Genomic DNA, 24,830 nt, shown 5'->3' on the forward strand with positions numbered 1-24,830 from the left:
AAGCAGGAAAGCAGATGAACAATTGGTAACAGACCTCAGACTCTCAATTGTTAAGGAAGCTGAGAAAAACAATAGGGAAAGCTTAGAAGCAGCAAAATTTATACTATAGCCCCTGACAAGAGACTCTGGGATGGCACTGCAAACAAAATGAAGGTGAAATAGGAAAGGAGGTTGAAAGTCTACCTGAGAAGCAGTTTGGCTCCTGACACTTCTTATTCTATTCAGGCAAACGACTGTCCTCTCCCCAGCCCAGAAGACTAGTGGTTATTCTCTGGAGAAGGTAAAACAAAATGCCTCTGGCCTGGGAGATACAGGACAGAGCTTAGGGTTGGAGTTGAATATCACTGCATTAAGTGAATGCTTGTATAGTGAATACTGAGGCCCTTTACCTTTCTTCACCTACAGAACTTCCACCATTCTGGAAGCCAGATAGCAGAATTGAGACTTCTTTTAGAAATACGGTCAGTACTAGGGGAAGGACCAAAGAATTCCCACCTTGGGATTGCCTAATGTCTCAGTGAGATCACCCTAAAATGAAGATCAAAGTCAACAAGCTCCAAACATGCGCTCAGATTTTCCAATCAGCTTTCTCATACCCCCTCTTAAATATGACCAGGCAGCCACACACTGTGGGACGTCAGGGAAAGTCTCTAGTATGAAAACCATATGGCAAAGCAAGCAAACAGAAACAAAGTGACTTGTAGGGAAGCAAAGAATATACAGTAAAAAGAAATCATAAAACAAAAGCAAACAACAGACAAATCAGGCACTAAAATCCTCAGAGAAGAGACTATATTGCATCCATTAAATAAGAACAGGAAATTGTAAGAAAAGAACACTAAATAAGAAAGAGCTCATGGAAATTAAGAAAGCAGAAATATATATTTCAACTAAAAGGTTAGCATATAAAGTTCAGTGAATCTATCAGAAAGTAGAGTAAAAAGTCAAAGAAATGGAAAATAGGAAGAGAGACACACACAAACCATAAGGAACAACATTCTACCAGGAATATTAGAAGAGAGAACATAAAAAAATGGAGGGAAGGAAATTATCAATAAAATAATGATAAGAACATTTTTCCTGGGAATACCCTGGCAGTCCAGTGGTTAGGACTCGGCACTTTCACTGCTGGGGGCCAGGATTCAATCCCTGGTCAGGGAACTAAGATTCTGCAAGCTGTGCAGCACAGCCAAAAATAATAATAATAATAATTTTTTTCCCAATAAAAAAAAAAGCTTCCAGGCATGCTAGAATAAAATAGACACACCAAAAATAAAAATAGACCCACCAAGGTGCATCATCATGAAAATTCAGAAGACTAAGAAGAACAAGTATATTCTACAAAATACCAGAGAAAACTTAGGTTTCTTATTTAAAAAATGAAAAATGAGAATGGCACAAGACTTCTAAGTAGCCTCACTAAAAGCTGGAAAACAATGGGACAACTGGGAACAATGGGAACGATGCCTTCAAAATTCCACTGGAAAAATATTCTCCAACCTAGAATGCTATATTCAAATGAGACGGTAGAATAAAAACTTTTCTAGGCATAGAGGGTCTCAAAAATTTCCCTCCTATGCACCTTCCCTCCTATGCACCTTTTCTCAGGATGATTTTAGAGAATGTGCTCCACCAAAATGGGAAAATGAAAACAACAGGAAGATTAAAGGATCCCAGGAACCAACAAAGAAAGCAAACAAAATTTCTATGATGAAAAGAGTCTTAGATCCAAAAGCTATGGAACAAATCTGGAAAGTAAAACCAACCAGTCTAGATTAGGCAGGTCATAAAGATCCAGAAGAGATTTCTTACATATACATGATTGATAGGATGGTTAATATGCTTTAATGTACTGAAAGGAGTTTCACAACTAGGGGAAGGCTTTGTGATTGAATTTTTTAAAAAAATCATTAACTCTAGGTAAAACAAACTATTGTACAGGAAAGAAAAATAAAATATAGTACATGGCTCAACTGTGAATAGTGATTAGATCATAATAATTAAAACAATGAACATTAATCTAAAATTACTATATGACCATTCTGGGAGGACTGAGAAGAAAATGTGAAATGAGGAAGAATGTAAAGGAAATGAGAAGAATGTCAGTGTGTAGTAAGGGCAAAGTGAAAAAGGATTCATACTTGTCAGTGTGGGAACTTACTATAAAGCTACAGTAATCAAGACAGGGAGGCACTGGTATAAGGACAGACATACAGATTAATAGAATAGAACTGAGAGTCCAGAAATATGCCCTCACATTTACAGTCAAATGGTTTTCAATAAAGGTGCCAAGACAATTTGATGGAGAAAGAACAATCTTTTCAAAAATGGTCTTGGAATAACGGGACATCCATATGCAAAAGAATGAAGTTGGACCCTTACCCCCTACCTCCCAATATGTAAAAAAAAAATAATTCAAAATGGATCATAGATGTAAATGTAAGAGGTAAAACTTTAAAATTCTTGGAAGAAAACAGACAAAGGCATAAGTCTTCATGACCCTAGATTAGGCAATCATCTATTAAATATGAGACCCGAAGTACAAGCAACAACAACAACAAAAAGAAATAGAAAATTGGATTTCATGAAAATTAAGCATCTTTGTGCTTCAAAGCACATCATCAAGAGAATGAAAAGTCAATCCACTATGGAGTTTGGGTGATAAATGTGTCAATGTAGGCTAATCAATTGTAACAAATGTACCACTCTGATGTGTGATGTTGATAAGTGGGGAGGTTATACGTGTGTGGGGACATGGGCTATATGGAAATTCTCTGTACTTTCCACTCAGTTTTGCTGTGCACCTAAAACTGCTCTAAAAAAATAAAGTTTATTAATTTAAAAAAAAGTATCCATATGACAAGGCTGCTGTTAGGATTAAATGTGAGACGCTGCATGGAAAGTGCTTAGATCAGTGCCTAAAGTATTCTAATTGCTCAATAGTACCAATTAAAAAAAAAGTCAACCCATGAAATAAGGGAAAATTTTTGTAAATCACGTATTTTATAAGGGATTTGTATCTAGAATATATAAATAACTCCTACAACCCATAACAAAGAGACAACTCAAAAAGTGGGTAAGGAGTCTGAATAGGCATTCCTCCATAGAATATACACATGGCCAATAAGCATGTGGAAAGAGTGGAAAGATTCTTAACATCATTGGCCAATACGGTCACGTAAATCCAGACCACAAAGAGATACCACTTCACATCCCTTGGATGACTATAATCAAAAATACAGACAATAACAGGTGTTGATGAGGATGTACAGAAACTGGAACCCCCGTAAATTGCTGCTGGGAATATAAAATGGTACTGCCACTTTAGAAAACATTTAGGCAATTCTTCAAAAAGTTTAACATATAGTTAATATACAATCCAAAAATCCCATTCCTAGGTTTATATCCAAAATAATTTTAAGCATATGTTCACACAAAAATATATACACAAGTATTTATAGCAGCATTATTTATAATAGCCCCAAACTGTCAAACACTTCAATTGATGTGTGAATAAATAAAATGTGATATATTCAAATGACTGAAATATTATTCAGCAATAGAAAGACATGAAGTACTATACTACAACATGGATGCACCTTGAAAACATTATGCTATCCTTGAAAGAAGGCAGTCATGAAAGATGGCATACCATATGACTACGCTTAGATCAAGTGTCCAGGCAATCTACACAGACAGAAATAGATTAGTGCTGCCTATGGGCTGGGAAGAGAAGTAGGTGATGGGAATCAGGAGTAACTGCTAATGGGCGTGGGGCTGCTTTCTGGGGAGAAGAAAATGTCCTCAAATTGATTGTGGTGATGGTTGCACACTGGTAATCCATCCTGTAATAGACTAAAAACCATGCAATTGTATTTTAAATGGTTCAATTGTATGGTGTGTGAATTATAACTCAATAAAGCTGAGGTTTTTAAATTTATAATGATTTTAGGAATATAAGGTTCTGCTCACTACAAAAGTCCTTAGCGTTTTGAGATATATACATAATATATACGTGTGTATTTATATACAGTATATATATAGTATGTGTGTGTACATATATATATGCTAAGAAAAAATCTACTGTAACTTTATTACAACAGTTTATTTCACAGATATGAACACACTGTGGGTTAAAGACTATCCCCCCAAAAAACCATGAAGTGCAAAAAAATTTTTTGCAATTAGCTAGCAATACAAACAGTAATCCTGTTCTTAAACATCAGTCCTAGAAAAGGAATTTAAATAAAGGTTATCAGAAAGGAACAACACTGTTACCAGTTGTATTTGAAACTAAGATTTGCCAAGAGTTATAGTGACCTTAATTCATTTACCAATTTAGCACCTTGCCAATTCAAGTTATATGCCTCTTCAATCCATGACATTCTTTCCACATTTATTTTAAATCCTGTCACCCAATGAAGGTACTATAAAGCACTTTAATCACTGAAGCCTGTAGTTACAACAATCTTATTTTCCTCAAGAGAAAAATGTTTATTTTAAAGAACTCCCCTAACCATAATGACCATGCAGTCATTTAAAAAACTTTGCTCCAGATTTGGCAGGTGTTAACTGAAGACTTATCAGGTAACTTTTATGTAAATACCACAGAGACTAACAGATTTACAATTAGCATAGTTATTCAATTCCCATAGCTCTTCCTAAAGAAATAAGGGAAAATGATTACAACAAAACATTTCTATTTTCATCTGTTATTTTTACACTATCAACTTATAAGAGATTGATTGGCTTGCATGCCCCCTCTCCCACTAAAAAAACATCCACTTTGGATCTACTATATAGGTAAAATGGGAGAAGCAGAAATTCCAAGTGTCCTTTAGTTGTATCAAATTTTACGAATAACATATGAACTATAATGAAGAGATGTACCACTATTAGTTTCAATAGCAAACAAAATTCTAGTATAATAAAAATCAAGTCATATTTTATATCAATAAGTTTCTCAGTGGTTCTTAAAAGCCAGTAACACCCTTTCTTTTCTTGCACTGTTAGTGGGAATGTAAATTAATACAGCCACTATGGAGAACAGTATGGAGGTTCCTTAAAAAACTACAAATAGAACTACCATACGACCCAGAAAATACCACTACTGGGCATATACCCTGAGAAAACCATAATTCAAAAAGAGTCATGTACGACAATGTTCATTGCAGCACTATTTACAATAGCCAGAACATGGAAGCAACCTAAGTGTCCACCAACAGATGAATGGATAAAGAAGATGTGCCACTTATATACAATGGAATATTACTCAGCCATAAAAAGAAACGAAATTGAGTTATTTGTAGTGAGGTGGATGGACCTAGAGTCTGTCATACAGAGTGAAGTAAGTCAGAAAGAGAAAAACAAATACCATATGCTAATGCAGATATATGGAATTAAAAAAAAATGGTTCTGATGAACCTAGGGGCAGGACAGGAATAAAGACACAGATGCAGAGAATGGATGTGAGGAAATGGGGAGGAAGAGGGGTAAGCTGGGACAAAGTGAGAGAGTAGCATTGATGTATATACACTACCAAATGTAAAATAGATAGCTAGTGGGAAGCAGCTGCATAGCACAGGGATATCAGCTCGGTGCTTTGTGACTACCTAGAGGGGTGAGATAGGGAGGGTGGGAGGGAGGGGATATGGGGATATATGTATACGTATAGCTGATTCACTTTGTTATACAGCAGAAACTAACACAACATTGTAAAGCAATTATACACCAATAAAGATGTTAAAAAAAACAGTTCAACAATATAAAAACAAAATCATATTAATGTACAGAGGAAATAATATTCCATATTATAAAATGAAAAATATCCCAGGATGATTAGGGGAACAGGATATTCTGGTTAAGTGAATAGTCTAAATTATTGATGAGTATTATATATATTTCTTAAGAAGCGACTAAATAATATACCCAATTATTTTGATAATTATGCCAAAAATTAAACAATAAAATAAAATCTAGCCTCCAATGTAGGCATTTTAGGAAGCTATACACTTTCCAACAGTTACATCACTGTAAATTCTAGACTCAACTTTTGAAATGGTCCTTAGGTCAGCTAGGGAATCACAAGAAAAAAATGTTAATTACTTTACATCGATAAAGCAATTCCAAAAAATGTATTGCCTAGCTTGATCCCCCACCTTATTCATCAGACTAAGCTTTGAACAATTTATCGTAAATTTAAAAATAAATCGTAAACTGCCACTGAGACTCTCCAAGAAAATGCTCTGGGGCTCAATTTTAGAAAGAATCTAACATGGTTTAAGAAATAATAGTATTGTGGAATAGGTGTTGGAAGCCTCCTACTGAGAAGATTCCAAAAATGTAGAAGGATTTATAGATTCCACTATGACTATTTCAACCAATTAAATAACATTAGGATCATAAACTGTATACATTTCCTCTTAGTTGAAACACAGTAAAATACACAATATGAAAGCTACAGTGAATAAAGAAGTTATTCAGAAGATATTTCAAGATCTTACTCACCATCATGAACAACAATGATCCTTTATTGTTTCACAGACATAGAAAGGATTTAAGATAGGACAGAATAACAAAAAGCTATTGCAGAGTTTACAAAGTGTTTACCTTCATTACCAATAGTGTCTAACAAGTTTGCAAGATATACTAAACAAGTATATTATCCTCATTTTCTAGCCAAGGAATTAAAGGTCTAAAGTAGTTATCCTTAAACCTTTTTCTGCCTCAAAGCATCTGAAGGACTTTCAGAAACAGTGGCTCTCCAGCCTAGAGTTGAAGAGAGCATGCCTAGTGCAGAGGGTCTCAATACTGGAGGCACATTTGAAACACTTGGGTGCTTTTACAAACTACTGATGCCCTGATCCTCCCCAGAGATTTGCATTTAATTGTTTTCAGGTAGGGCCCAGCTTGACTTTTTCTTTTTTGATAACTGCCAAGGCTATTCTAATGTGAGCTGGTATTAAGAATTACTGAACTAGGATAGAAACAAAACTCTGCATTTAGGTCTAAGAGCCTTCAGGTGATTTTTGCCAAAAAAAAAAGTTTTAATGAGGTATAATTTACATACACATGTCAGAGTCTAAGTTTTATTAGTTTAAGGAAATTATACAATTGTTTATCCATGATTATAATTCAGTCTGGAAAGCTTCCATTATCTCTTTGTAGTCAATCTCCTTTCCTGCTCATGGCCTCAGGCATCTATTGATCTGCTTTCTGGTCCTTCTGCCTTTTTTAGAAATTTCATGTAAGTAAAATCATGTACTAGTCTTCTAAGCCTGACTTTATAAACTTAGTAATATTTAGGTATACTCAAAACTTTTCATGTCTTTTTACTGCTGAGAAGGATTCCATTATATGGACGAAACAAACCATGTTCATCTGTTCACCAGTTGACGGATATGTGCATAGTTTCCAATTCTTAGTTATTATGAATATTGCTTTTATAAACAGCTGCTTGCAAGCATGTGTGAACATATGCTCTCATTTCTCCTGGATAAATACCTAGAAATGGAAGAACTGAGCTGCAGAGTTAAGTGTAAGTTTAATGGCCCGACTGTTTTCCATAGTAGCTGTACCGTTTTACATCCCCACCAACGTGTGAGACTTGCAGTTTCTCTGCATCCTCATCAAAATATGATAGTCACTGTTTTTAATAATATCCATTCTAGGGTTTCCCTGGTGGCACAGCGGTTGAGAGTCTGCCTGCCAATGCAGGGTTCGGGCCCCAGTTCGGGAAGATCCCACATGCTGCGGAGCGGCTGGGCCCGTGAGCCATGGCCGCTGAGCCTGCGTGTCCGGAGCCTGTGCTCCACAACGGGAGAGGCCACAACAGTGAGAGGCCCGCGTACAGCAAAGAATAGTAATAATAATATCCATTCTAGACAGTTATTATAGAATCACATTGTGGTTTTCATTTCCCAAAAGATTAATGATGTTGGGTATCTTTCATGTGTTTTTTTAGCTCTTCATGTATCTTTAGAGAAATGTGTATTCAAGTCTCTTACCCACTTATTAATTGCAATTTCTCCTTACTACTGAGTTGTAAGAATTATTTTTATATACCTGCCCATTGTAAGACATATGATTGAAACTATTTTCTCTTAGTAGCCTTTAACAGTTTTTTCTTAATAGTTCTTCAAAAAGGAGATTTTTTTTTTTAACATCTTTATTGGAGTATAATTGCTTTACAATGGTGTGTTAGTTTCTGCTGTATAACAAAGTGAATCAGCTATACGTATACATATATTCCCATAACCCCTCCCTCTTGCCTCTCCCTCCCACCCTCCCTATCCCACCCCTCTAGGTGGTCACAAAGCACCGAGCTGATCTCCCTGTGCTATGCAGCTGCTTCCCACTAGCTACCTATTTTACATTTGGTAGTGCATGTATGTCAATGCAACTCTCTCACTTCATCCCATCTTACACTTCCCCCTCCCCATGTCCTCAAGTCCATTCTCTACGCCTGTGTCTTTATTCCTGTCCTGCCCCTAGGTGCATCAAAACCATTTTTTTCTTTAGATTTCAAAATGGAGGTATTTTTAAATTTTGGTGAATTTATAGATTTTTTTTTCTTTTTACAGATCATCCTTTTGGTATATATGTTTTTAAATAGAGGTTTTGTAGTTTTAGTGCTTACATTTGGGTATATGACTCATTTTGAGTTAATTTTTATGTAAGATAAAAGTCTAAAAATTACATATTTTATATACATATATATGTAATTTTTGAGTTTTTACATACGGACATCCAATTATTCCAGTACTGTGTTAAAAGGACTATCCTTTTCCCATTGGCATCTTTGTCTCTATTCTGTTCCACTGATATGTGTGTATTCTCCAACACCACACTGTCTTAATTACTATGGCTTCATAGCAAGTCGTGAATCAGGCAGTGTAAGTTCTCAAAAGTTGTTCTTTCTTTTCAAAATTGTTTTGGCCATTCTAGATCCTTTGCAATTTCATGTAAATCTAGTATCCGTTTGTCAATTTCTATGAAAAGTCCTCCTGAATTTTGTTAGAGATTAGATTGAATCTATAGGTCAGTTGGAGAGAAGGACCATCTTAATAATACTGAGTTTTCTAATCTATGAACACAGTATATTTCTCCATTTACTTATTTGTATCTTCTTCAACTACTCTCAGCAATGTTTTGTAGTTTTCAGTGTACAGGTTTTGCACTTCTTGTTAGATATAGTCCTCAGTATTTTATTCATTGGTGTCTGGTCTAATTTCCTTCCTTCTACTTCACTTGGATTTAGTCTTCTAGCTTCTTGAGGTTGATGTTTAAATTACTGATTTTAGATCTTTCTTCCATTCTAAGATAAGCATTTAGAATACTCTTAGTACTGTATTAGCTGCTTTCCATAAATTTGATATGTTTCTATTTTCATTCAGTTAAAACTATGTTTTTAATTTCACCTATGTGCTATTTAGAAGTGTGTTTAAAATTTAGTTTCCAAGTATTTAAAGTAGTTCTCAGATTTCTTTCTGTTGTTTATTTCTAATTTAATTCCACTGTAACTGGAGAACATACTGTGTATTATATCTATTCTTTTAAATTTATTGAGCCTCATTTAATAGCCTGACAGATATATGGTCTATCCTGAAGAATGTTCCATATGTGCTTGAAGAGAACCAGTATGTTCTTGAGTGGTGTGTTTAATAAAAGTTAATACAGTAAAGTTGGCTGATTGTTTTCACTACTGAATTCCTAGCACCTAGAATAATGCCCTGAACACGACGGGCACACGATAAATATAAATATTTGCTGACTGAAAGAATACTTTGACTCTGCCACTGAAATCTCTTTCAAAATCTTTATCTAAGTCCTTTACCTTTTCTCAAGATCAAAATTATTTATAAATCAGTTACACTGAGTCATTTTAACCTTAGTTTCAGCTCACTATTTTGAAACACTTCGATCACACTGACTTGAGTATGAAGAAGGCACTTGCTTCCTCAATTCAAAATGCTTCATTAGTCCTTGCTAATAATTTTTTTTGCCGAGTACCTTTAAAATGTTTCCTTTCAAAAGAATTCCAATTTTTTAAAAAATGAGGCAACAATAGAACTCAGGATTATGAAATGATCATGGATGGCCGGTAGAAAGACTTGAGTGGAAATTCTGATCTCACCCTGTGACCTTAGACAAATTTGTTGATTTCTCTGTACCTTAGCTTTTTCATTTGTTATATAAAATTAGGCAATGATCAACATCCAATTTTTTGACAATTTCATAAAACATCTCTGTGAACATATGGTGAGCCAGGCTCTTTTCATTATACAACTGGCTTTTCAATATAGTTTTAAATATAGAAGCCTTTCTTCAGAAATGTAATAAGGTTTAGTTAATTGCATTTGTTCATATAGTTCTTTTACGCTTTTCCCAGTACCATAATACTTTCTGGGTATTTCACTGCAAAACACTTATAAAAATCATTCTTTAAAATTGGGCATTGTTCTTCTATTTTAGGTCAAACCATATGAATTGCTGATATTTTAACAATTTTTGATATACAAAGAGAGGTTCAAACTAATACATATGTCCTATGTATAATACATTGATACATCCCTTTATTTCATCAAGGGATGATACATTAAACTTAAGCAACTGATAAAAACTGGAGCACAAATTTTGGTTCACATTGCAGTCCATTCAGTCTTTCTTTACTTTTCCAGACAGCGGTTATTACTAACTAGAAATACACTACATATTTCACTTATTATTTTACAAATATTTTTGAGTACCTATTAAGTGTCAGGCACTGTTCCAGGCACTGAGAATAAAGCAATGAATAAAAGTAAAAAAACTTCACTTTGTCTCTTCTCACTTCTAGTGAGAGAAACGGACACACATTTAGTATATTAGATGGTAATCAGCACTAAGGAGAAAAATTAGAGCTGGGAAGATGGAGATGATGTCAGGAAAAGAGTCCATTTGCAATTTTAGATGGGATGGCAAAAATTAGGTCCTGAATGAGAAAATGACTTTGGAGTAAAGGTTTTCTGAAACTGAGAGACCCAGCCATATGCCTATCTGGGGCAAGAACTAAACCTGTTACCTCCACTAACATGTAAGCTCCCCAAGAGCAAGTTCTTTGTTCAATTTACTGCTGGTCTAGCATGTAAAACAGTGCCTAGTATACTGTAGGTGCTCAATAAAAATATCTGTTGCAAAACTGAGTATTTCATGCATATACAAACATATAAATGCTTACTTCACACATCTGAGCTGTTATCTGTACCACAAAAGGTAGCATAATAACATTTGCACACCTTGTTTTATTTATGTAGTATCTCTTAGGGATTGTTTCAGCCCCTCCTCAGTGCCTCTTTTCTATGTTACAGGATAAATTCTAGAAGAGGATGAGCCAAGTCTGTCTTGCTTACCAGCAACCCCCAGACTGCAGTACCATACCTAATTCATAGTATCTACAAAGCATGAATAGAAACGTGACCGACTGAATGCATGAATAACAACATGATAAAGGTGTAAAACCAGGGAATAGTTTTAGGAAACAGTACAAAGTTTAGTCTGGAGGATAGGGGACAAGGAAGGCGACAGCCAAGAACAGTTGGGCATGATTCAGTAGGTTATGGGGAAACAGAGTTTTGATTTAGGAGGCCGATAGTTAATACCTTATTTTGTAGTGAGAGAGGCCATTAGTAGTGGCACTATGAATGGGATAAGACGTTTTCCTATGTAAGAGGCATCAAAACTTACACTAGCTAAAACTTGACTACTCTTTACAAAAGAAGTTCTGTCAATGGGATAAATAATTTCCCCTACAGAAAGGGTTATGGGTAAAATAGAACTTAATAATCAACTGTTCAATTTGATTGTTTCTACTTCTGAGATAAAAAAAAAAAAGATTGTGAAGTGTCAGCTTAATCAGCCCTTAATGATATGGCCTAATCAACAACTTGGCTTCGAAGATGGTCATGTGATATATGTCTAATTATTATTCAGAAGTTACTAATACTAATCCCCAAATTTTAAGAGGTGATAATTTAAAAAAATCAAATCAAGCCTCATGATAAGGTATTTTCTTAAAGTTGCAATGAAAGTCATGAAAAAAAAAAAAACTAAGAGTAAATTCTAAATCAATAAATTATCTTAGAAAAAGTTACAAGAGGAAAAACAAATAAAGGGTTGTCCAGAATACACTCAAGTTTAGTTAAGAGATGTTACTATTCATGTTAATAAGTTGTAAACCTATGTAATATTGAGAAATGGATATTATCCTGTGATTTCACGTAGTATAGTGAAACTGACTCTACTGCCACCCAGTAAGTCTACTTCTGATTTTGTTTTAGCATCTGCCAAAATCACCAGGTATATACTTATTCCCTGTGAGCTGAGAAGGGTTAAAGCCACATTTCTTCACGAATTAGTGCAGTGCAATAAACTACATTAACTATGTCTCTTCCTCCAGGAAGCCTTCCTGAATTCTTAAGGCTACGTTAGGTCATACACTCTGAAAGTATCCTCCACTTTACTTTCACCCTGATGGATAAAGAGATTTATAATGATTTTTCAAAGTGCCTTCTTCACTTGACTATAAACTTTACAAAGAAAAGGACCATGTCTCTAATTCCTCAAGTGTAAGAACCCAGTTTGACTTCCCTTTATTTCCCACACTTTGCACAATACTCTATATTATGCAATAAATGGTATTTTGATATTGATGTTAATGATTATAACTCTTTAGGGTCTTCCAACTACCATTTACTAAACCATTTTCTAACTTTTCCTCCACTTTACCTTATATTCAGGTATTTCTAAAGGTCCTATCCTTGGCTCTCTTCTTTAGCCATGTTGTCTATGTGTTTTTTCCCAACCACTCCTGTTTCCACTATCACCTTTATACACCCGCGGTGGACTTTTACACTGGGGGCTTCCCAGTATTCAGACCCTTGTATAGTCACCTCCCTCTTGAATCTGGCCCATTCTTGTGAGTAGCTTTAAATAAGAATACAGCAGAAGTGACACTTGGCCAGTTTTGGGAATAAGCCTTAAAAAGTCCTTGTCACCTCAATTTTTCTTCATTTTGGAATCTTGAGTAGCCATGTAAAAAATTCCAGCTAACCTGCTCCAGAGATTACAAGAAAAAAGCACGTGGCAAGGAAAAGGCGTTGAGACTACATGGAGAGAGAAAGACAGCTGTCCCTGCATCCCATCTGAGCCCATCCTCCAAACAATCCACAAGTTCAGCGCAGCCACATATCAGTGACCACTGGTAAGACTGGCAGAAGAACTGCCCAGCTGAACCTAGCTCAAACACAGAAGTATGAGCAAATAAAGTGTTTGTTCTTTTAAGCCACTTAGTTTTAGGGTGATTTGCTGTAAAACAGATAAACAAAAGAGCTGGTAAACTAAAAATCTAAATCTCCTGCCCTGACCACCCTCTAGAGATATACATCTAAACTTCAAACACTAACTTTAAATTTCCACATAGATATTATCTACATTTCAGATTCAACACTTGCTAAAATGAATTTTAGTATATCACCTATTTCCTATAAAGTACTGTGTAAACCGCTGATTTTAAAATTGTATTCCTCAGAATTCTAAGGTTCTAGAGTACTTCTAGAGATTACAATCTGGGTAGATACGTTTCAATTCCAGTTCTTAGTCCCATAATATCACAGGTCACAAAAACTAAGTATAAGCTCAGAATTAAATTAAACAAATCATCGTCCAATTAAAACAGAAAACACTGAAACAAAGTACGAAGGAACACACTTTAGCTATGTGACTTTGGACAAGTAACTAACATTTTGACCTGCAATTACTTAATGAAGTATTAGAGATTGGATCTAAATAATCTGATTTTATAATAGAAATTAATGACATCTTGAATGTAATAGATTATTAGAGAGGCAACACAGTGCAGGGGTTAAGAGCAGAGTGCCTGGGTTCAAACCCTTGGAGATGTTAGAGCTATTAATTGGCAGAATCTTGGTTCACAACCTGTTTCTGCCAGTTAATAGCTCTGTAACTTCTCCAAGTCCCAATTTCCTCATCTGTTAAATGTTTATAAGGTTATTTTAAGTTTATAACGTTATTATAAAAATTAAATGAATCAAGATTTCTAAAGTACTTAGAATACTGCATAGCATATAAAAAGCTGTTAAATAAATTCTACAGAAAATTGTAATCACAAGTTTGTTTTTTTAATATACCATATAATAAATTAATCTATTTCCATAAATTTTATTCCTGAAATGTCTCTAAGAAACCCATGTTTAATGTAATTAACTATCTAATTAACCAAAATTTCTGCCTTTAGAACACTGATATTTTATGAATGAATAACGTTGTATATACTATCTGTTGCAGTAGGTTGTTAGATAAGAAAAACATCTTAAAATGATACGGGTCCTCTTAATTAGTAGTAATAATATATTTTCTCATAAAGAAATGTTATCTCCATTTCAAAGTTGATAAATACATTATTTATGTGGCACCATTAAAACTTAAAAATTTACTACTTACCACTGATTGTCTTAGGCTTTCTAGCTATATATTCCTTCCATTTTCTTGAACTGAGCTGGCTGGGAGGAGGAGTAAGTATGCTACTAATGGTACATGGCAATACAAAAAGAGCACCAACCTGGATAAAACAGAACATATTTTTAGGAGTGCACAATGAAATCAACTCTAAAATAGCGTCATCTGACAATTTTCCACTCATATTTCACCTACATAACACGTATTTAGTCACATTCTTTCCCAAGAATTCCACTATAAAAACTAAAAAAAGAAAAAAACAAGAACACTGCCCTATCTCCACCAAAAAAAAAAAAGCCAGAAAACAGAGAAAGGATTCAAAGTTACAGGTATCCGTTTTACTTCCACTGAGTCATGTATCTCTGAAAACCGTATTCACAATGTTTAAGTTTAGGTTGTGGGTATAATTTCTTCGTATATCTGCAAATCAATGAGAGGTCACGAATTCTATCCTCAAAAGATTTTGTCATACCGAGTTATACTTTTATAAACTTTTGACTGGATGGATTATTGGTCTGGCTTCAAAATTAGAATCTAAAGGCAATTTCAAAACTTTTGTTGCTAGATATCAGAGATTTAATGCTAGTAGGTATAAAATTTAGAGAAACCATGAATCATATGCCAGAAAACATACAGCAGCTTCTAACTGATTGATGAGCAAACTCAACTTATTCATCTTTGTATTCCCAGTGCTGGGCACACAGAGGTTTGTTAAATATTTGTCCCCCCAAACCCACCATAATATATTTAGGTAAATTCTCAGTTTTGTTAAGCACTGAATAAAACAAACTGCAACCTTGAAAGCTGTATTTTGCCTGTTATTTTAGAAATGTAAGCTACAAAATCAGTACATCCCAATAAATACATTTTTTTTTTTTTTTTTTTTTTTTTTACTTTTGGGGAAATTTAGGCAAGGCATTTGCTATCAATCTCAAATCTAATGCAAAATCACTTTTAACTGTCCTATGTAGATAGAAGGGTTACATGAGATATGTGACACAAAGTTAATTAATACTTTTAGTTGCTATTTATTATTTTTACTTACGTATTCTTAACTAACGAATATGAAAATAAGTCTATCAGGAGTAAAACAAGGAAGGTAAAATTAAATATGCTTATTTTTCTTGATTATTATAGCCATAACCTTTTTATTTTAAGTCAAATGTATTTTACATAGTCAAGCATTAGATATTAAAAATAAAAATATTTAGGAATGGAAAATAATCATTAACTATAAAAGATATATATTTAATTTCCTAAACACTAAGTCCTAGTTCTTCCTTCTTGCTTAAGTAAGACTTCTTAGACCAAAATGCATAACAAAACTGTCTGGCCCAAAGGGTGACAAAGCTGTAATGTGAGTATGCCAGATCAGGGCCCAACTATAGCTTAACAATTATAAAACTGTTACAATTATAGTTACAGCTTAACAATGTAAAGATACTAAATGCAGTTCATTGCATAATTTATAGCCTGACATAAATGTGTCCTGACCCATCAGCAAAGGAAGTGACCACATTTCTGAGACAGCCTATTTTTGATTAAACATTTGCTACAAATATGAAAATAAACTTTTCTAAATCCCATAAGCTATAATTCCCTACAAAATAAATTTATGTCAATAGTTCACACTACATTCACAAAAAACTTGGATTCTGATAACTTGTTCTCACTCATACACTAATCATTAGATATACTTTGAGAGACTTGAGGATGATCCTTTTATGTTAACATTCTATTCCAAAATTTAACAGCCAAATAACATTTCAAACCCAAGTTTCAAAACTCTGATTCAGTCTTTTCAGCAGGCAAACCCCCAAACAAGCAGGCACTATGGCAATCATGTTTTTAGCCTTATAAATTCTCCTCTTTAATAAAAATATTCCCTGTCCATGTGATTAATAGACATCATGATTCCCTAACAACCCTATCTTGCCTTTTCTAATCTAATAAAATAAGTTTTCCTCTAAAAGGCTTTTATTTTTATTCTGAGGCTAATCAAACATCTTTTTTAAGCTCAAAAGTTGACTTAGGATCACATAAAGCACTAGAATTTAAGCACTTTGACAGCTTCCCAAGGAGGGAACTTGTCCACTTTATTCTCTCCAGTATTCTCTCCAGTTGCAACAAGCAACTGGCAGGCAGTCCAAAAAACAAAAAGAAAAGTTGAATAAATAAATGAAAACCATGTTATAAAGCACTGGGATTATTTCAAGGAATGACCGTGGAATTCAATTTTTTTTTTCAAAAATGTAAAAGACTAACTATGACACAGTGTAAAAGGACAGTGAACTGCTTCACATTTAGAGATTTAGCCAAATTACATAATGTATGTTTCTAAAAGTTATCCCTTTGCTGAATTAAAGTAGGAACATATATTTAAAGTTCTATTTATTTGTCCCCGACTGATAAAGTGTAGTCCAATATTTCAGTCATTGTCCGAGAAGCAATAAGAATGACAATCTAATACAACAAATTTAAAATAAAATTGAAAATACTATATTAATAGATATCAATAGTTTAGCTTTCTTCTAGGATTAGAGTTGCCTATCTTCAATATCTAGATGGGTTAAGAATTATTTTATACCCGAGTTAAATTATAGGTATATGTCTGATTTTGACTTGAAACATTACCTATAAAACTAATTCCTAAAAATTTCATCATAACTTCAAAATATCTAGAGGATATCTAGTGCTTTATAAATTTCAGGAAAATGTTTCACTTAAGTGTGTCTATCATTTGGGCCACATAAACTTCAAAGACAAGAATTAGATAGCAACCATCATTTGTATCATACTGTACAGTTTATAAAATATATTCCAATTTGGTTTTCATTACAACTTTTTGAAATAGGCAAAACAGGAATTATTATTTCCAGTTCACAATTTAAAAAGCTATAAACCAGTGAGTGGCAGAGCTAGTACTTAAATCAAAGTTTTCTAAAGTACATGTTCTTTTACTTGAGACTTTCTACTATATCATATTCCCTCCCTCCCTTATTTGATAATATAGGTGAGATGATTAATGATAAATGACATTCTCATTTCCTGGATAGGGTTACACAGTGAACTATTTAGCTACTTGGGTTAAAATATGAACAGAGTTGTTTGTTTGTTTGTTTTTATTCTTAGTGCTTTTTCTTCTTCTGTTTTTTTTTTTTTTAACTATACCACTTCACAAGACTTCTGTGTGCAAATTTCTGTAGAGATGTACGATCTTATTAGCCTGTTTAAAGTACACCATCCACCCTACTACCCTATCTCAGCCTGCTTATTTTCTTCATAGCTCTCATTTTCTATTTTTCCTACCAAAATGTAAGTTCCATGAGGGCAGAGTCTTCATCTGTACAATCCATCATTGGAGCCCTAATATCTAATACAATGCATAAAGTAGAACTAATGTTGAAGAAACAAAAAAAGAAATTTTAAATTTCAAAATGTAGCACATTGGGTACTTCAGAGGTGAAAAAACAGGCTAACATTATCTTCAGACTGTTCCTTTAAAGGCCATTTCATCAAATAAATACTCTGATACACTGCTGCAAGTCAAAATTTTGAGGCTGCAAGTCAAAATTTTGAGGCTGCAAGTCAAAATTTTGAGGCTGCAAGTCAAAATTTTAAGTTATTATATAGCCAAGCATCTTAAGGCCAAAATCATATTTTCTTTACTACATCAATTTTCTAAGGGAACTATAACCAAGATTTGATTAATAGTGCCATGGGGAAACCATAATTATAACAATCATTTTTCTCCCTGCAGGACTATTGGATAATTGAGTATTTGTTGTTAAAATAATAAGAAAATGTTATGCAAATATTGCCAATGAACATTTTGTGCATTAAAAATTGTTTTCATAGAAACAAGGTAGTTGAGCAAATAACCAGAAAGAAAATTTTAGTTTTTCCTATTGAAAACTGTACTTGACTTTATATGATTCCACTTAAAATTCTTTATGTTGTAGTTAAAAATTTTTTTAAATATACCAATTCTACCATATCATTATATATGTTTTATATACATATATAAACTAGTCAAATAGCTGAAAATCTTCTAAACATCACCAAAATTAAAAAAGAAGAACTGAAAACTTACAAATGATAATTTAGTGAAGTTTGAGACATTTTTCTCACCTCCACCTACCCATCCTACCATGAAAAAGATCATGCAAGCATATACATATCTTGCCACAGAACTGAAATCAGATGTGAAAGGGGCAGGTTAACAATAACCTAATGTGTTCTAAAAGCAATTATCATCATGAAGCTTATTTTTGAAAATCTCTTCTAAAAAAAAAAAACATCACTTCATGTCTGCAGAAGACTTTGGGGTTATTATGAAAAGTCCAAAGTATCTTAACATGAATTAGGACCAAAACCTTATGTTAAGTTAAAGAAACCAAATCATCACACAGAAACAGATTTTAAAAAATACATTCCCTTTTCTCACACATCTGTAAATGTTAAGTTAAAAACAAAACAAAAACAAAAAAACACCCTCTATACCTTGCCACACAGGGAAGAAACCTGCTCCAACAGCAGCTTGGAATTCTGTTTGGTATTGTTTTCTGTCAGTCCTCTGCACTAAGGAGTTAAAGAAATGATGAAATGGTAATTGTCAAATAATTCAACTCCCTAAAATAAGTTTGATTCTCCAATTCACAAGGTGCTTAAATTCACTGATCAACATTTTTAACTGTGGGAACTCACAATTACTCCTTTCCAAGGACAATTATTTTTCTGATTCTGAAAATACATCAAGAAATAGTGATACTATAAATAGCATTACTCTAATGCTATTAGAGATTTGTACAAACTGGAGCTTCTGAATAAAAATTCAAGAACACTGTACTAGGGTTTCATTTCTGGCCAACAACAAATTCTTTTTATATAAAATATTGTTCTTAGATCTGTTCCTAAAACTTCTTAGATATATTTTCTTAAAAAAGAGTCTAAAATATGTTGAATATTTACAGACATATGTGATAGCATTCTTATTTACTTAAGTATTTAAAAAGATACAGTGGACTGGCACTTGTACCTATCCTGCCAATGGCAAGAGAAACATCTGAACATTCCAATAGTATATAAATTATTTTGTTTTTCTTCACAGATCCCTAACATTTCTCCCTCTTACCTACCACATAAGCAATGAGTAATAATTTCAGGAAGTCTTCTGCCTATTCTAGAGGCATAAATATCGTGCCTGAAGGAGTATTCTTTTTTTGCAAGTTGTAGAATTTCTCTTAAAGCAATGGCAATGAAAAGTATACTGATATTATAAAAAAGAAAAACAACAACAAAAGTATGGGCAAATATTTAAATGTGGTGGTACCAGGAAACAGTCTTACTTGACACAGAAAAATTGTGATCTATAATGAACATGTAAATGAAAAGGATACAACTCAAATTCAATGTCTGACATATAGCAGGAAGGTAGGTCTGATAATTTTATCATCTGCACAAATTCTAAAGCAGGGCCATAATAATGAAAAACCTAAAAAAGAAATGAAAATTATGTAAGACTTTAAATACTATAAATAAAATGAAAGTGAACAAATTAGTGATCAGGGTTTAAATCTTTAAAATGGGTCTTAAAAAGCACGTATTTACATATTATGCAAGACAAACACTTAATTCTCTATCAAAGATAAGAATTTCTTCCATATCAATTCTACTTTTCCAAGTGGAGAGATATGGAGATTTCTTACTAACTGGAAAGAGTTTTAACAGGAGGAAAATGAGTATAGAAAGAGGCAAGCAACAGAGGACAAGAGTTCTCAACTCTTCCTGTTTATCTCTAGGAAGACAGACAGATAAGCCAGGAGGCTAGTATGTTGAAGAGGGTCTGCGAAACTGAGAAAGAGAAAGAAAAGACACTCCAGGATGAACTCTGGTATGCTGAGATTAAAAAAAAACAAAAAACAAAACAAAGTCCTTGGAGGAAATACTAAAGTAATTAAAGAGAGAACTAGTAAAACAAGAATACTAATTAACAAAGAAAGCTCCACTCAGAGAAATAAAATTCAGTATTTCTTTGGATAGAGTCTAAAACTAAACTAAGAGTGAGCTAGTGAAGAAAGTAATTCAAGAGTTGGGGCTAGAGTGCTTCACAAGAAGGGCAAAGAAAAGCAAACACATCTTCAAACACACAAAGTTTTAAACTTGCAGAAAGCTGAGTAATTTCATCATATATGATTATGTGTATGTATGTGTATGTGTGTATACACACACCTAGTGTGTATTTATATATATGTATGTATGCATGTATTTGTTTATGCATAGAGAGGCTTACATTTATTTAAGACGTTGAACCCTAAATTTCTCTCAATAGCAGCAAAAATCAGACACATTATTCATACTTGAATGGTGTACTACCAAAGAAGAAAAGTTGAGGTCATCAATCTTATGATTATAATCTTTAGAAAAGAATTTAATATTCCTGTGAAAGGTGGTCATGGTAAGTTACTTAAAGTAAGTAATTCTGAACTATTAGGAAATGTGTCAACATCAGAAATATGTCTTTTGTACCACCCTTTGATCAGAAAATATTACCCATCAAACTGACATCCTTGCAACTTCATGACCATTATGTTTTGTGCATTCTTGAAATGCATCCTTCAAAGTGAATTTCTAAAGTGCTTCTATATAAATACTTCTTCTTATATTATTTGTCCAATGTGAAAAAAAAAAGCGAACCAAACCCCTCTTAATTATTATACTTTATAATTACTTGCATTTTAAGAATAAATCTATGGAGACATGGGATAAGAATCAATACCTCTTAAACTGTAAATGAAGCAAATGTCAGGCCCTATATCAGATGCTAATCTCTTACTTCATTTAACCCTCATAATTTTGTAAGATAGTGTTTATTACTATCTCCATTTCATAAATGAATTAATCAGTCTACCCAAGGTGACAATACCTCATAGGTGACGAAGTCAGGTTTCAAACCCAGGTCTACCTAACATCAAAGCCTGTTCTCTTTCCACTGTATCATACGCCCTTCAAACTGAGTCTTAGAAAGGTCACATGGTAAAGTTCAAATCAAAAGTGGTTTCAGGGGCTTCCCTGGTGGCGCAGTGGTTGAGAGTCCGCCTGCCAATGCAGGGGACACGGGTTCGTGACCCGGTCCGGGAAGATTCCACATGCCGCAGAGCGGCTGAGCCCGTGAGCCATGGCTGCTGAGCCTGCGCATCCGGAGCCTGTGCTCCGCAACGAGAGAGGCCACAACAGTGAGAGGCCCACGTACCGCAAAAAAAAAAAATAAAAAAATAAGTGGTTTCAGGCCTATACTGATCTAAAGTTAGGATCGTTCCATTTTGAAAACAATTTAAAACAATGATAGTTTTGCCAACATTCAATACTGATAATACAGTATAATTTAAGCACTTAATTATAATTATAGTAAAAGTTATGCAAGTGAGCACACTTAAGCACATATATTAGTAATGTTAATTAAAGATTCAAACATATCTTATGAAATATTCATGAATAGATGATGGCAAAAACAATTAAACATAGATTACCTTTGGCAAAATACTCTTATCCTTTGATGGTATTATCTTTTTGTCAAGAAAGCAAGTTTTTAAATTAGATGTACTAAAATTCTTAGGTGTGACTCCCTTTAAACAAAATTCAGGAAAACTAATTTCACATCCAAACTGAAAAGAAACGAAGAGAACACAGTTATAGGCATCATGAATTAAGTTACAAAGATTAATACATCTCATTGCAATGTAAAAGTTGAGAGGAAAACCATATGTAAATTTATTTTTGATCCTCAGTTCAAAATGCAGTTCTTCCATTTATGTACATATCATTCGTATTTCAACTTTCACATGAATTTTTCATGAAAAGCTCTCCTTGGCTCTCCTCTCCCACAAGAGGATACTAAGCCCATTCTCCGCAACCAGAGAACAAAGCAACCCCCTTTACATATAGTTGTTCAGTACCTGCTTCTTACTGTCTTAAGTTCTGCAAAAATAGAACTTGCTTGTCTCATTCACCACTAGATCCTTAGTGCCTCACACATAGTTTGCTTTCAATATAAGTTGTTGATAAAAAGATCAATTCCTGCAGAAGTAGTAATAATAGGGGTACTAACAGTAATGGTAATGACAATGATAGGTAACACTTACTGAATGGTTACTTTGTGCTTTAAATAATTTAAACCTCATAAAAATCTGAGTTAGGAACTACTATTATACCTGTCTTACAGATAAAGATAACTGTGGCACCAAGAGGCTAAATATTATCTAACATTTCACATAAAAACGAGCAAGAAACAGAATTAGGATTTGAATGCAGGCAATTTTAACTCTAGAATCTATGTCCTTAATCACTATAATGCCCCTAGGCTAAAAGCTATTCTCCACCAGAAAAAGTGATTTCAAGTTTTAAATGCAGCCTGGGGAGATATGGACATTTAATTTCTTATCCATAAAAGAATAAAAGAATCACAGAACCCTGCCATTATCTGTCTGTATGTAGACATGCAATTTCAAAAAATGTATACAAAAGTAATTCTCCTAGCTAATTGTATCCTGCATTCTTCTTGTAGGCTATATGACTTGTTTACACTAAAACCACTTGCAAAGAAGATTTATCTGCAGATTTAACTTCCCTGAGATAAAGAAGAGCTGGCGTGCAACTCAACAAGAAGGGCCCAGCCACATTAATTCCTGTTGTCTTATTAGAAGTTTTATTAAACTATAATTAAGAGTGAATTGAAAAGGAAAAAAAAAGTCTAGTAATTAGTACAATAAATCTTTATAGGAACACAACGATCTACTCGTGCTCCCATACTAAACAAACATTAAGAAACTTTCTTTTAGTTTTGCCTATAGACAGAAACACATAAAATACCAGGAACACTGATTTCGACATGGACACAGCTTATAAAAACCACCAAACATATTCATTCACGGTAAGGGATTGCAAAATAGAATTGGAGCCTCATAGAAATTTAACATTAGCGGGGTTTAATCTAATATTCTCATCTTATAGTTGAGAAATCTGGGGTCTAGTAAGGTTAAAAAAAAAATTGTTCAAAATCAGCTGGTTAGCAGAAAGCACTGATCACTTAAGGTGGTATCATAGGTAAGAAAACATGTTCTAAGCAGTTTTCCAGGAGTTTACATATGCAATGAACTAAAGCAGCTTGGATAAACATGAACTCAACTAATGTTAAATTCTGCTTTAAAAGAATGTTACATTCTAGAACTGCAGTGCCCAAAACAATCACAGTCACTATTTAAATTTAAATTAATTAAAGTAAAATATAGTAAAAGATTCAGTTCTGTGTTTGAAGTAGTCAAGTATAAAGTGCTAGTAGCAACATGAAGCCAGTGGACTATTGTATAAGGATAAATTCAGAACATTTCCATTAATGAAGAAAGTTCTATTTAGATAGTGCTTTTCTAGAACATCTTTATATGGTACCTTTTCATTAGGATTCATTTAAACTATCTGTGTTGTAAATAAGGTCGAAAGGCCTGCTTTGCAAACTGTGATAACAGAAATCCACTTACCTTCCTTTCCCATATCTGAATCTTTCCCCTCCATAACTCCTTTGAATCAATAGCATTTCTGAGATCTTGTAAAGACACAATATTAGCAGAAAGGTATTCGGCAATTTTCTGACAACTTCTATAAATAAAAGTTTATGATAATTAAATATAGGGTTTTAAATTTCACTTAGATTTAATGGTTATAGTTAGCTACAAGCCAAACAGGCAAAAATGCAAAGTTTATATTGCTGCTTTTATCAACTAATATTATAGAACATTCATTAAGTCAGTCTCTGAAGAAGTTGCTATCGTGTGTTCATTTAATCTCAACATCCCCTTGAATTATGAGTAATTACCCTTAATACTACAGATGAACAGATTTTCCTATTATTATTTATTAATTTTAACGTCAGATATACACATATGTACACACATATACAAGATTGAATGAATTCTTATCTTCAAAAGGAGAACTGCTCTCCTCAATTGTTCCCACACAGTTCTGTATGGAATTTCATAATAGCACTTATCACAGACTATCAGGACTATTTGCATTCCTGTTCCTCCCTGTATTTCAATGAAAAAGATCAAATCTCACTTTCTTATTATCAGTATATATTGCTGTGCTTGGCATAAAGATAGTGCTCAATAAACAACTGCTGAGTGAAGAAAATCATGAAGTTAACAAATCTAATACTCATTTAAGGATCAAAACTGTAATACACAGTTGATCCTTACTAAAATGTCATAAAACACAACAGTATATATTTATTTCTACATTGCACATAAAACAAAAACAAATAT

At 33.6% G+C, this 24,830-nt stretch overlaps 1 protein-coding gene across 2 annotated transcripts in view; it reads right to left on the reverse strand.

The window, feature by feature from the left end:
• The window catches only part of MTBP (MDM2 binding protein), a gene marked incomplete at its 3' end in the record, with an annotated part of 71,745 nt that overhangs the window by 38,006 nt on the left and 8,909 nt on the right, over nt 1-24,830 (reverse strand). For both annotated transcript variants that reach the window (XM_082675231.1, XM_082675230.1), the window contains exons 7-11: nt 24,048-24,165; nt 22,044-22,178; nt 19,914-20,008; nt 19,018-19,090; nt 14,500-14,617 (exon numbers count right to left, since the gene is read on the reverse strand). In XM_082675231.1, coding sequence (XP_082531357.1) covers nt 14,500-14,617; nt 19,018-19,090; nt 19,914-20,008; nt 22,044-22,178; nt 24,048-24,165 — 539 coding nt within the window. The remainder of the gene's footprint in view (nt 1-14,499; nt 14,618-19,017; nt 19,091-19,913; nt 20,009-22,043; nt 22,179-24,047; nt 24,166-24,830) is intronic.

This window comes from Grampus griseus (assembly GCF_964374135.1).
Source record: "Grampus griseus genome assembly, chromosome: 17".
In the NCBI taxonomy this organism is placed as follows: domain Eukaryota; kingdom Metazoa; phylum Chordata; class Mammalia; order Artiodactyla; family Delphinidae; genus Grampus; species Grampus griseus.